Below are 15,000 nucleotides of genomic sequence, written 5' to 3' on the forward strand. Positions count from 1 at the left end.
ACACACACTACATACAGTCAAATGGTAATGATAATGGTAGTTATAATAATGATGATGTTTATGAGGATAACAAAAACAATAACAATAACAACAATGATAATGATGACAATAGTGTTGATAATACTACTACTAATAATGGCAAGAACAACAATAATAATGATGATAGTTATAATAATAGCAATAATAGTAACATCAGTAACAAAAAATAATAGCAATAACGTTGATAATGATGATAATAATGATAGTAATACTAATAATGATAATGATAATAATAATGAGAATAATGATGATAACAACAATGAGTGAGAATGATAATGATAATGATTATAGTGGAAATAACAATAAAAATAACAATGATAATTGTGATAGTGATCATGATAATGATAATGATAGTAGTAATAATAATGATTACGATAATAATAATAGTAATAATGATGCTAATAATAATGATAATAGAAATGGTAATAATAACAACAATAATAGTAATAATGATAGTAATAACAAGAAAATGATAATGATAATTATTACAATTATAGGAAGAACAAAAATAACAAAATGATAATAATGATAATGATAACAGTAATAATTACAGAAATGATAATAAAGATCATGATGATAATGGTATTAAAATTGATACTAACAATAATAATGATAACAATAGTAATGATGATTATATTGATGAGTATAATAATGATAATAATAATAGTAATGATAATAGTAACAATAATTGTTAATATCATTTTTATCATTATCGTCATTTTCACTATTATCATTATTGTTATTATTATAATTATCATTATAATCATGGTTATGATGATAAGAATAGAAATAATAAAAATGATAACAAGAAAAACAATGAAATAGTAATCATAATAGTAACAATAACACAAACATTTGAGAAAAGCGCATTTCTATTCGCTCTTAATAGCAAGTATCGCACAATTAATGGGAATTCTAAGAGCGAACTTAATAAAAAAAAAAAAAATTACACCATACACAAACCAGTGAATAATTCCAGGAAGAAACGCACATCTGGCACTCTGGAATCCCTCTGGCAACGAGGATCTTGGAGCGGGCGGTCAGTCGGCGGTGAGGCGCGGTCACAGGAGCACGTCTTCCGTCAATTTTTTTGACAATTTGATTTAGAATAAAGACAAACATTCTCGAATATAACTCTTGGTTTGACTTTTTGATTTAACATGAATACAAACATTCTCGAATATAACTCTTGGTTTGACTTTTTGATTTAACATGAATACAAACATTCTCGAATATAACTCGTGGTTTGACAGTTTGATTTAACATGAATACAAACATTCTCGAATATAACTCTTGGTTTGACAATTTGATTGAACATGAATACAAACATTCTCGAATATAGCTCTTGGTTTGACAATTTGATTGAACATGAATACAAACATTCTCGGATATAACTCTTGGTTTGACTTTGCTTGGCTGAAAAAAAAAAGTTGACGGAAAGGTTTTCAGACGGAAACGATCATTATCATCTGACTGGAAAATCGACAATTCGCTCAAAAAAAGAAAAAAATCAGAAAATTGTCAAAAAAATTACGGAAAAGTGTTAGTGTAACAGCATCTTAATTAATGTAATCAGAAGACAGCCGGTTTGCTAAAATTGCGCCAGGCCCGACCCAGTGAATTTTCATAAATACAGATGCAGAAACAAAGGCATATCTGTCTATTTATCTGATATACATTTAATTATCTATTTGCCGGGTTGATATGCATGTCTAGACTGATAAATATGTATTTATTTCTTTATTTATGCATGTCAAGTATACGAATATTCTTTGGGTCGGGACTCGCGCAGTTCTAACAAACCGGCCATATATATATATATATATATATATATATATATATATATATATATATATATATATATATATATATATATATATATATACATATATATATATATATATATATATATACATGTATATATATATATGCATATATATGTATATATATCCATATATATATATACAAATAAATTAATGCATATATGAATGTATATATATATATGTATATATATATGTATATACATATGTATATATATGTATATATATACACATGTATATATATATGCATATATATGTATATATATGCATATATATATGTATATATATACAAATAAATTAATGCATATATGAATATATATATATATATATACAAATAAATTAATGTATATATGAATATATATATATATATATATATATGTATATATATAATAATAATTAATGTACATATGAATATATATATATATATATATATATATATATATATATATGTATATATATATGCATATATGTATACACATGTATATACATATATGCATATATATATGTATATATATATATATACAAATAAATTAATGTATATATGAATATATATATATGTATATATATAATTAATGTACATATGAATATATATATACATATATATATATATATATATATATATATATATATATATATATATATATATATGTGTGTGTGTGTGTGTGTGTGTGTGTGTGTGTGTGTGTGTGTGTGTGTGTGTGTGTGTGTGTGTATACACATGTATATATACATATATATGTATATATTTATCTATATATATATATATATATATATATATATATATATATATATACACATATCTATATCTATCTATCTATCTGTATATATGTGTGTGTGTGTGCGTGTGTGTGTGTGTAGACACACACACACACATACACACAGCTAGGTAGATGTACTAGATTAATATCTTATCTCATCAACTTCATAACTGCTTATCTTCCACCCGCCAATTCGGATTTCTCGCTAACATTTATCACCATAAGTGTAGCGCATTTAACCTAGCATACGCAATTCCTTCAGAGTAGTACAAGTGTGCCATCCCAAACGTAATGCAAAAATACCATCTATATTATAACACAGGTATTGCATCAAACTCACAATTTCGTGTATATTATTGATGCATCGTTTGTACATACTAAACGCACCACTCAAGTATAGCAACCCAAAAGGACGTGCAACTCCTCAAACATCACATCTAACATATCAAAATTTTCAAATACAATCATATCATCCTCCATCTACAACCCCTCATACAACTCTCGAATGCAGCACTTCAAAAGCCGTTCAAGCGCAGCACCCACAGTCTAGCGAAACGTTAGCAACCTAGCTTAGCGCAAAGTTAGCGGAGTCAGCGGAGGTAAACAAGGCGGCGTGAAGGCAGAGCGAGTGTCAAACATGGCCGACGTGCAGGACGAGGACCAGTGGCTCTACGGCGACGAGAAGGACGAGTCCAAAGAGGATGGCGAAATAAACGAGAGAACAGGGGAGGAGGCGGATAGAGCGGGACAGGTCAGGACGTGAGATAAGGAGAAGGGGGGGAGTCCTTTGGGGCAGGAGGAGGAGGAGGAGGAGGAGGAGGGAAGGACCTCGTTTCAGGCGGCGAGGAGGAACCCGAGGGTCTTGGGGACGATTTGAATTCGGATTCGGGTTCGGGGGCGTCTCCTCGTCCGACTAATCCCAGGAATGACGGCGAGGTGCTGCGAACACGGGGATTATATGAGGGAGCGAAATGCGTCCCGAAATCTTACACCAAAGACATAAATAAAGCGGTTCTTAGAAATTCCTATTAATATTAACTATGCAGATGTTCAGACTGGGACCCTGTTCAGCTGCGGGGAGTCGCAAAGAACACCTAAGACAACACAAGTAGGTAGAGAAAATAATTTCCATGAGAAAAGTAAAGGAACATGCTCGTCAGGTCAAAATATATGGTCATATTTGGGGCAGATGGGCCAAGACATGATCAAGATTTCGCAATATTGTTTTCTTTTGTATTTATTCAAATCTTGATAATAGTTCCTCAGTGCTGATACCAACATGTCTGATAGCGAATGTTTAGGAGATACGTGCATTACCACAACCTCCGTGCCCTGTCTGCTCCAGTAAAACCAAAGAGCCTCTACCAGATATATTCTGCAAGATATTCATGATCTCCCTGGTATATCCAGTGATTTTTAGTTTCACACAGCCATCCAGACTTGCGATTACTATTTCCTCTTCCAATTATCGATGCTATAATATGTGTGAATCTTGTTATTTTCCATCGCAACTGATATAAATGAAATTATTGGCAATGTTTAAAAAGTGACGTTAACCCTCTGAGATTAAGTCCCAATAACTCTAGCCATTCGTGGAAAATCTATAAACATCGCTGTATGAACCAAAAAATCATCCTAACCCGGGGGCTTTGCCACCAGTCTCCATCCGATCACCATATTTTACTATTAGGGGCTTTTCCCCAGATCCTCACCCAATTGCTGTGTACTTGCTTGTCATTTGGCACTTGTGACCACTTACGTTCTTATTATCAACTTGTGAAGGCAATACCATACATGAAAATCATCTTATTTTCAGTCACTCTGTCCATTACAGGCAAAATTTACCTTGTACTACATGGCTGTGAGAAGCTGAAACTATACCATGTATATATTCTGCCAGAAGATATGTGGCAGAGGTTTGTTAACTTTTGCCTAAGCACAGATGCCGAGGTAGTCATTTAACTTTACATAATAATAACCTAAACACAAGGAAATTGTTATTCCATGACTTATTTACAGAGACGTTACTTGTGATTTTGGTTAGTACACTCGAATGATTTGGGAAATAAAGTCCTATTTTAATCCAATAACTGTAGCTAAAATTTTGGTTGTAGTTTGTGGAAGTCAGGCCTTTGTTAGTATCAGATGCTCTGTGTCTAAGTAATTGTCTGGTTGGGTGTGCAAGATATTTTTGCCTTTACTTAGTTGTATAGATAGCAAATAATAGAATTGTTATATCCAGCAGTAATGGATGTCTCCCCAGGAACGTATGCAACCATCTTGTAATATACGAGACACTTCTTTTCTCAGCTTATGCTCTGATTAGATTTTCACATGGAGTATGTTACCCACTAGCCGCTGGGTGGCATGCCATGGCTGTTGTGGTCCCAGAAATGGATGGCATGGTATCATGACATTTGCTTGTCGGATGGAGTTTGTTTTTCACCGATAGTGGTGGCTTCATTTATATGGTAAAGATTTTAGGCACTACCACCTATAATGAAGGTAAACCTTCTAAATTATAATATTTTTATAAATTATAGCAAAATAAAAGCTCTTAGGTGCCAAATGTCGCTCACAAACTACCGAACGAGCCGGGCGCAAACAGGAAACTGCTAATGCACATGAACAATCTCGTTATCATGTCCACTTGCCAAACTTTTTTACCCAGCGATATTGGGTTAATCTGTAAAATAAATCAGAACATAGGTCAGTGACACGTAGAAAAATGTAAATGTGAATGATTTTGACCGTTGCACCACATGTAGACCACCCTAGTGTTATCACATAAGGTACCCGTTCCTGTCAGAACATATGTGAAGTCTTGTTGGCCTGTCAACACAATACAGTCATATATAAATTGGTAAACCAATGCAAGGGTAGAGTTAGCAAGCAACTGGGCAGGTGTACCTAAATCCATTGGATCCATGCGTCTTGCAGCATGTACGTGGACCGAAATCTAGGCTTTAGGCTTCTTTGAGTGGCGACTTTCATGGGTGTATACTTTGTAGGCACAGACTTCATGAACACTTATGTCTAGTATATTGTGTTTTTCCTGTTTTGCCATTTTCTGTCATTTGTTATTCTGTATCAAGATAACGATAGCATTTTACTTGAGCACTTCTTATATTTTCATATTATTCAGTTTTCTATATCACACCCTACACTACCAGTAATGGCATAAAGAAATAGATTCCTTTGCATGGACATAGTATCCTCCCTGGAGATAGCCCTCTCACAGACTAGGTTGACGGGTGGTAAGCTTCACCCTCGTGTATGGGTGCTCACAGTTAAGCCCCTTCCTGAAGGTCCACGGAGTCAGTCTCACTCCAAGTGCTTTCTGCACTTATGATGAGATATCCCATCACTCAACACATGGCAACAGTTTCTCTTGATGACATGTGCCCGTCATCCTCCCTTTGACCAAATTTTTCCCTTGACAAGACATTACCATCATCTGCCCCTTGGCCAAATTTTTTGAGGTGTTATTCTTAGACACTATCCATACTGACCTACACGTGGGGGTATGCATTAATCAACTGCATGTGGAAATAGTTAGAAGCGCAGGAAACGTAAAATGACCCTGCCCTCAATGATCTTGGCTCTTGGATAAACAATTGTATAGATGACAAGGCTAAAAAAAGGTGCGTCGAGGGACTGGTTCTGACCGCAACGAGGGTCAAGCAAGCAAACAACTTGATAGCCTCTTCAACTTGGTGCAGCCTTGACAATGCAAGACATGATGGGACGTCAGCATGGTGCATGGCAAATGACCAAACTATCAGCAATTGGCGACACCCTGCATGTTTGGATTAGAGCTCAATATATCCAGTAAATTTAACTTTTTTTATATAATGATGATAAAGATTAATGTAGAGTTGAATCTTTGTGAACACTGCGTGGTACTTTGAATATATAAGGTACCTGCAAATGGTAACATACTTTGAATTTACATGTAAAAACCTCAAGTGATTTCAGATGTTATAGCGGTTATTTGAATGATAACTCTAATTCCTGTAAGAAAGTTATAAAGTGGAAATGGATGTGATGACTTTTAGGCAGACAACTTTATTGCCACTGTGAACTACTCAGATGGTTTAGAATGTTCAATAAGAATGTGTATAGGACGGAATATGATATTAGCTGCTTATTCTTCTTGTATTTCTTTTCCTAGATGAATTAAGTGTTCCTGTTATCCTCCCTTTCTTTTATTATGATCCTGAAATGTATACATGCATTTATTTATTCATTATTATTGTTATTAGGATATACTTTGATTAGCAATGTAAGGTTTGGGCAATATAAGTTTTTTATTTTATGATCTATTATATGTGCATTGATTTTCAAACAATACCATATATTAGATGGAACCAATGGTAAAGGTGCTAGCTTTGGTAAATTTGTAGAATAGGACAGTGCAAAAACAGTTAAACAAAGTAATGGCACTTGTGAGTGTAAGAAATAGTCTACATAGAGTAAAGGCAAGGAATGTTGAAACTCATGCAGCCAATTTCAGTAATGATATTGCCTCAGCAATATTAGGTCAGTATCTCCTTCCTTTATATTTTGGCAAGATAGCGTGAAGATATAGTGTGTTGTCCTCCAAGATGATTTGTTATGAGAAGGATCCAGCACAATCTCTATCTTGCTAAATGTCTGAGAGGATGTTTGTTGGCATTTACCAGAGCATGGAGTGGGATAGGAAAGTGGGTTTTTATGTGGAGGTTACTTTTATGATAAGAACCGCATGGAGCCTTCGAGAATCAGTTTTTCTATATCTCATCATGGAATGCCCTACCCAAAAGAACCCCATGAATGGATCTTGTTTTTCAGATTCTTCTGTTATCATATTCCAAAACATGAGTATTGATATTAAATTTGTACACTTTTTTCAGGAAAATGATCAGGAGAAGGAAACCCCAATGGAAGAGGGAGGAGGGAAGGACGGTGAGGAGAAGGATGGAGAAGACAAAGATGGTGATAAAGGTATGTATGGGCGTATAGATAGATAATCATTTTTAGGGTTTGTTCTTCAGTTTTATAGATAGGCAGATAGATATGAATATAGATATTGATTCTTTCTCTGTGTGCTAATATGTGAGAAACCCCTATAATGGCAGACCTAATATTTTATAGATAGTAGCGGCGAGATTTAGTTTTGTGCAGAATTTACTTAGTGAAGAAAAGAGAAGATTGGAATATAATTTATTTTGAAAAGGTAGACAATGAAAAAGTAGTAAGTTAGATATACTTAATTACATAGAGGAGGCTACTAATTTTTTTACCATTTTTGTATTAAAATTATTTGTTGATTTTTCTTCTATCCTTTTTTCAGACAAAGAAGGTGACAAGGAAGATGGTGAGAAAGGAGACGATGATGACAGTAGTGACGATGATGACTTGACAGTGACCATTGGTACGATCAAGACCCAGCCAGACATTATTCAGGCGGCTCCACATGGTGCGAGGTTCCAGCCTAAGGTAAGGAGTGTTATTGTTTAGAATTATGGTTATGTATGATGACAGTATTCACTTAGCCAAGTGAGTACGGGCATCAGCATGCTAGAGTCATAGTTAGCACCTAAAGGAACTAACCCGTCCTACTGCATCATTCCCAATAAACATGCCATGACTTTTCAACAAGATGATCTATCTGTAATATGGCGATTATCTCTTCACAGTATTCCTTTATTGGTATTTCAATGGCAGACTCTTCATGCATAATTGTTTATATGAAAAAATAGAATTTTAGCCAAGTTTTCCTTTGTGTCTATGTTTTTAAGTTATCATTTCATGAATAGATTCAGTGAATATTTTATGCACTGAACCCATAAAACCTTGACACAGTTTGCATGTCAGGGACACATTGATTGAATTACATTTATCCCCGGGATATGCTTATTATTCGTCATTGTCCATGGCTCGCTTTACAATCTCCGTTCTATTTATGGCAGGCTGCGCCAACCACAGGCCTAAAGGATGAGGATTTCACATCGCCTGGGAAAGTGAATGGTGTTCCAGTGACAGAATTTAACCTTGACGACTTGGAAGATAAACCTTGGAGGTAAATTCCCCCTTCCCTCCCTTTTTCCTTTCCTCAATATGCTTCCTCCTCATCATCACCTCTTTTGGTTTTCTTGTTTTGTATTGTTATCCTTTCCTTTCTTTGGATAAGGTCCAAATAGAATGAAGTTTCTGTTTTAATCCGGCATCTCAAAAATTTGTGTGTGCATTACAGAAAGCCTGGTGCTGACATTTCGGATTACTTCAACTATGGCTTCAATGAAGAGACATGGTTCAAATACTGCGAGAGACAGAAGAGGATGCGAATTCAGGAATCAGGTGCTGGCTTGACGGGTCTCGGCATCAGTGTGACTAAGGTGTGTGAATGTATGAGGGGTGTTATGATTTTTTATTTTATTATATATTTTTTTATTTTTCTATTTTTCTATTTTTTTATTATTATTATTATTTTTTTTTGTGAGTTGAATATGTATTTTAAATTATTTTTGTGGTATTGCTATATATTAAGTTTGCGTTATACCATGAGGGATTGTTTCAGATCAATTGTGTAATGTCAGAATATATAAGTTGGTAAAAAAGGGTGGTTTCTGAGACATTATTCTCTTAATCGTGTTTTTCAGCCTTTTGGTAACACTCCCAGCAGTATCCCAGTAGCCATTGTAAATGATAACAGCAAATATGGAGGTTCAGGCTCCCAACGGCCGAAGGCAGGCCCACCTCCACGCAACAAAGGCATGGGTCAGATTGACGTCATTGGGGGTGCTTCAAACCCCAAGACCAGCACGATACAGGTATTGCACTTTGGTTGTTTGAGTGAGAGGAAAATGCTTCCTTTATAAGATTGTGATATGAAAAGACTCATATTTCCCCCTTTCCTTTTTCTGTTTTTTTCTTTTCATTAATTTATTTATGAGTTATGGCTATTGCTGGTGTGTCTTTATGATATTGTGGTAAATATTGCAAATTCAGCATTCGAGTAAGATTCAAAATATATTTATATTAGTTCCAAATATATTGATACTGTTTTTACAAGTTCAATATCTCTGTCAGTACCTTCATTATCATAAGCAGGATCATAAATATTTTATGTTATTTGTTCTTAGGTCATGACGGCTGATAGACGAGAATACTCCAACAAGGTAATGATGAATGGGCCTCCTCCACCTTTGCCTCCGTCACAACCAGGATATAACGATATGGAGTAAGAACTTTATTTGGCTTTTGATATCTTTTGTTAAGCGTCTTTAATGTTTAGGGTGTTGCAAGTTTTTTTTTTTTTCTGTTGGTCTTTTCTTTTTCTAATGTATGTATTAGAAGATTAGATTTGAATGATCTTGGGCAGATATTCCACCCTATCACATGCAGTTATCACATTTTTTCTCTCCATTATAACCTCAAGCATGTGATAGCAGTTCCCTATTCTCCATGGGTTAAAGACCTTTACTTTCATGCTTTGTGATGCTGTAATGAAAGTGCTTCATATTCTAAAAGCAATATGAAGCACAATGATCTTCTTTTCTTCTATATTTTCTTGAATTTTTAGTTCAAAGAAAAAATAAATCCTATGTTTTTTTTACTTTTTTTATTTGATTTGATTTGATTTTTTCTCATAGAATGCTCTGCTATGAGTTAATTATTAGGCATACCTACCCTTACCTGTTTACTACATCCCTTGAATTTGTGGATTAGTTTTAATTCTCTTACTATTATCATTATTAAGCATATTGTTATTGTTATTATTTCTTAGATTTATAATGATGATAAATATGAGAAATGTTATTAATATAATTAACAGTGCCTGTGTATTTTTGTTGTCAGTGGCTTAAAAATTTAGTAAGAAGACCCAACGCTATAGATTCACACTGTGTCTTTATTCCCAGAGCTTTCCTGGGTAAAGACCACTCTCGGTCTATTTTGGTATATCTGTCTGTCAGGCCACAATGGTTAAGCTTTAGAGCTGGATTTAGGTATTGAAATTGCAGCTTGAAACTGGAAACCTAAATGCTATATAGTTTTTTATTTTTATTATTATTGTTTCTCATTTACCTCCATTCCTCTCTCAGATTTGGAGGTAACCCGTATGGTGACACCTACTATGGCAACGAGGGCAACAACTTCTACGGAGGTGGTTCCTATGACAACCCCTCTGGGTGGGGCTCAGGGGGACAGCCTCCCATGGGCAACCAGGGCAACTGGGAAGGCCAAGGGGGAGGAGGAGGAGCACCGCCAAATGTGCTGCCGGTGTCAGGCGGTGGAGGGTACTTCGATGAGGACTCTGTAGGGGCGCCTCCCCCATCCGCAGAACCCGAGGAGGAGAGACACCGGTGAGTGCACCTGTCTGTTTTTGCTGTTGTAAGGGTGGCTGTGAAATACCATAGGTGCTGAGGCAAAATGAGCGAGATTGCAATGATCATTCGGCCAAAAATATATTCCCTGCAATAATTATTAACCCTTCTAAAAGTATTGGATTTTCAAATGATTTCCTTTTTCTTCCTCTTCTTCACCTAATTTTGCATGTAATAATTTTTTTCTTCTTTTCAAATTCAAAACTATCACAAATACTGTCTGTTTAAGTATGTAATTTAGAAGACCTTTTGTAATATTTGTGTAATTTAGGTGACCCTTTCTAACTTGAAAAAATTGATTTCCAGATCCCGAAGAAGCCACAGATCACGCAGCCGTTCCCCAAGTCGACACAGACACTCGAGCAGACACCCAAGATCGCGTTCCAGATCACCTTCCCATAGACACAAGAGAAAGAAGTCAAAGAGAGAACGCGACACCGATTAGAAAGAAGGAAATATTTGTGTCTAGTACAAACAGCTAACGTCTGTCGCATTCTCGGGTCTATATTTATATGGCATCCTGTATCCATGCATTGTTGGAATACATGCATAGATAAGAAATGATTTTTTTTTTTTTTTTTTTTTCCCCCCCACCCTTTTTTAACTTAATGTTGGTTAGGAAATGGACTGTAACTAGAAATATTATGAATAATAGCATACCTTTGATTACATTAACTACACATGCGTTATATAAGCCTTTAATTTTGTGAAAATAGAAATCATACATTTTCAAGCTAAATTGTTTCATTATCCAATTTATATTGATAAAAGTAATTAATTTATGCAGATACAATACAATAATGATAGTATTTAGAATACTACAACTATGGCAACAGAATGATGTCAATAAACATAGAAAGTCTTGGCCTTAGAAACTGTCTTCAATAAGCAGAGGCAGGTTCTTCATATGTTAATGATGGGAGTGGTTGCATATTTCTCGCAAACTGCACTTTGGAGATAAAAAGTTGTTGATTGTAGAAGTAAGGAAAACATAATTTCACTGTTAAGGTTTAGGCAATGTGGATCTGCACTCTCTAGTTCTGCAGTGTAAAATAATGGTACTAACTAATTATCATAGGCAGTTTTTCCCTCGCGAAACACTGATTAAAGTTGCATGAAGAGTATATACTTTTTTAGCACTAAGTGACTTTGGTTTATGTAAATATCATGGATGGAAAAATGATTTTTTTTAGAAGTCCCTCTTTTTGGGCAAAGAGAGTGAAATCAATATTACAATATCACTGAGTTTCTTATGACTTATGCCTTTCCTTTTACACTTTTACTTGGTTATTAAGAAAGTAGGAACATGTAAGGAGGAAGCTATATAGGTTATGAAAGACAAATGATTTTGATAAATAGTAAATTGCTAAAGAAAGGATTGTTTTGTTTCAATAGTGGAGTAGTTTAGAATAACACCATTATTTGGAAAAATGTAGCAGTATGAGAATTCATTTTAAGAGTGTAGTTAATAAGACTGTGTTCATTGTTGTACACTGCATTTTGCATTTAAAAGATGAAGTATGACCTATAAGTAAAAAGAAAAAAGCCAATTTGTCATTAAGTTAAACTTGAATAACATAGTTTCTTTTGGCATATAATCTTGAAAGACAGACCAATTTTTGATTGAAAAGTGCAAAATGATAAAAATAGTAAACATTTTGTTCTTATGTACTGCTTTAATTCAGTAAACTTGGAGTGAATTACACAGTTTTTGTAATTACTTGTTTTTGTGCTTTTGGAGGAATCAGTTTACTCTCCCAGTTCTTATATAGATTTAAGATGGTCTTTTGAATGAAAATCTCAATTAATGGGAGATGGATTATTATGACCTTGTACAAGAGACACGTTTCAAAAGTGTTTAAGAAATTTAGATCATGTACTGACATCAGACAGCAGTCATACATATTTTTACTATGAAAAATAATACAGTTACAGGTCCCAATAAACATGATTGATTAGCCAATGATAAAGGGAGATACAAATGTAAAAATATGGTGTTTCCGTGCAAAAGGTTCGAGTAGGAAGGTTCTGTACATTGATAAAGTTATTATTTCAAATGTGCTACGCCTTTGGATGGTGATATCATGCCAATCTAGAGGTGTTCTACTTTTTATGTTGAAGTTCACAAAAAGAGTTGAAGAATTGCTTGTAACAATTTCATGTTTTTCCTCTTGTTTACTGACATAGTAATATTGCCTCTCCAGTTTGTATTTCTCTTTTATCCTTACCAGAAACCATGGACAAACTATCAGGTGTCCCCCTTTTGTTTTTCATCTATAATATGCATGGTTAAATATATTCCTAAAATTAGTGGGAGTAAGCTTACGAGATTTCTGTTGACATGAAAATTGTCTATATAACTGCATCTTCCGACCTCACATTTTAAATACAACAGTATTTAAATTATCTTTATGCTCAACACATACCCATGAATCCAACAGCGGTGTTGTTCATCCAATAATGAGCATATACTATCTGTGGCATGCACTATGATGCAATATTGATATATTATTTGGCATTTCTTTCTGAACTATTACTGCCCCTCATGCCACCCCTCAGGGCCCTATGTAACTGTAATGAGAAATTAAAGCATTTCTTGAATCTAAATTGAGGGAATATGCAATACATTGTGAATTACAGGAAGATACACATAGATGGTTAATGGTTAAAACAAATAAATGTGCTAGACATCAGAGGTTATATGGTAGGGACTGAGGCAAAAAGCATAAACACGAGTAAACAATTAAGGTAAATTGTGCTAGATATCAAAGTTGTAGAGCGCTAAATAATACGATAGTGAAAAGGGTAAAGGGGAGAGCATATAAAGTATGGTGAGGATTTGTAAAACGTGAATGGGGTTAAGGGTATTGGGTGAATTAGATCAAATGGAGAGAATCTATGTATCTGAGGAAGGGAGAGAAGATACATCATTAATACTCTTAATACCTACCCTAATCTCAAGATTATGTATCTCCTCACAATGTACAGTATTCTAAATCAGCCACAGGAACATACATTTTTTTTTCTTTGTTTTATGCATTGTCTGTTTACAATGCATTTCATAAGAAAAAATGGCATTATGCAATTTTTTACAGTAGCGAAGTAGTTGCTGAACTATTCTAGTTAATGTCCAGTTCATATACCGTTTTGCTAGGAAATTAAATATTTTAAACTGAAATAAGAGCATGAAATTTTGTTTGTAAAATGTTCTAATGATTTTAATTAATCTAACAACAAAATTTAATAAATTTACTGAGTTTTTTCAAAACATGACTAAAACCTTTGGGTTCTATAGCCTACATGCCTTACAGATCATTGCAGAGCGAGTTTTTATCCTTTGAAATTTAATAATTTTCTAAGTTAACAGGGATAACCTCTTCCCAGGATGTTGCTAATACTGTAAAATTCATCAGTTCATATCTGTTTTTCATCTTTATACAAAAGTTGTTTTTATAGTTATAAGAATTATGATTTTTTTTTCATAATCATACATCCTTTTCACAAGTAACAATCTCATCATTGTACTTTTATTATTTTTCATTTATATGAAGGGGGAACAGTAATGAACATTGACTCCTATAGTACAGAATTTCATATGCACACAAAAGGGAGATACTAGTTCATTTATTTTACCAATTTATTTCTTGTCTGCTTTTAACTGTAAGCTTGAGAGCCTGTGGCCAGTTGCTACTTTGACTAAACATCACTGACAGCAATGGAACCTGAATCTGAATAGAAATGGTATTTAAACTGTAAATTGTGAATACTGGGGAAGATTTTCAGCAACATTAAAATATGTTCAGTTTTTTTGGTAGCAATGACAGCTCTGGCATCCATCTATAAATGTTCAGCAGTCCGTAGTTAAATACACAACTATTGTGATTTGGATATTTATATAAAAAAGACACTTTGTTAGTAGTGAGTTAATTTGATTTTAAAAACTTCATTGGTTTTATAATTCCATTTTATCATTCTCACATATCATTGATTCAGACATTATCTTTATCTTCTATT

At 34.1% G+C, this 15,000-nt stretch overlaps 1 protein-coding gene across 1 annotated transcript in view; it reads left to right on the plus strand.

Moving 5' to 3' along the window:
• The first annotated feature begins 3,211 nt into the window (after window positions 1-3,211).
• Window positions 3,212-15,000, plus strand: part of LOC113826830 (pre-mRNA 3'-end-processing factor FIP1) — an 11,856-nt gene continuing 67 nt past the window's right edge. The window contains exons 1-9 of the mRNA XM_027379718.2: window positions 3,212-3,368; window positions 7,513-7,603; window positions 7,953-8,098; window positions 8,572-8,681; window positions 8,856-8,997; window positions 9,262-9,432; window positions 9,745-9,842; window positions 10,705-10,965; window positions 11,293-15,000. The exon at window positions 11,293-15,000 is cut by the window's right edge and continues 67 nt beyond it. Coding sequence (XP_027235519.1) covers window positions 3,255-3,368; window positions 7,513-7,603; window positions 7,953-8,098; window positions 8,572-8,681; window positions 8,856-8,997; window positions 9,262-9,432; window positions 9,745-9,842; window positions 10,705-10,965; window positions 11,293-11,431 — 1,272 coding nt within the window. The 5' untranslated portion in view covers window positions 3,212-3,254 and the 3' untranslated portion in view covers window positions 11,432-15,000. The remainder of the gene's footprint in view (window positions 3,369-7,512; window positions 7,604-7,952; window positions 8,099-8,571; window positions 8,682-8,855; window positions 8,998-9,261; window positions 9,433-9,744; window positions 9,843-10,704; window positions 10,966-11,292) is intronic.

Source organism: Penaeus vannamei, chromosome 8 (genome assembly GCF_042767895.1).
Source record: "Penaeus vannamei isolate JL-2024 chromosome 8, ASM4276789v1, whole genome shotgun sequence".
NCBI lineage: Eukaryota > Metazoa > Arthropoda > Malacostraca > Decapoda > Penaeidae > Penaeus > Penaeus vannamei.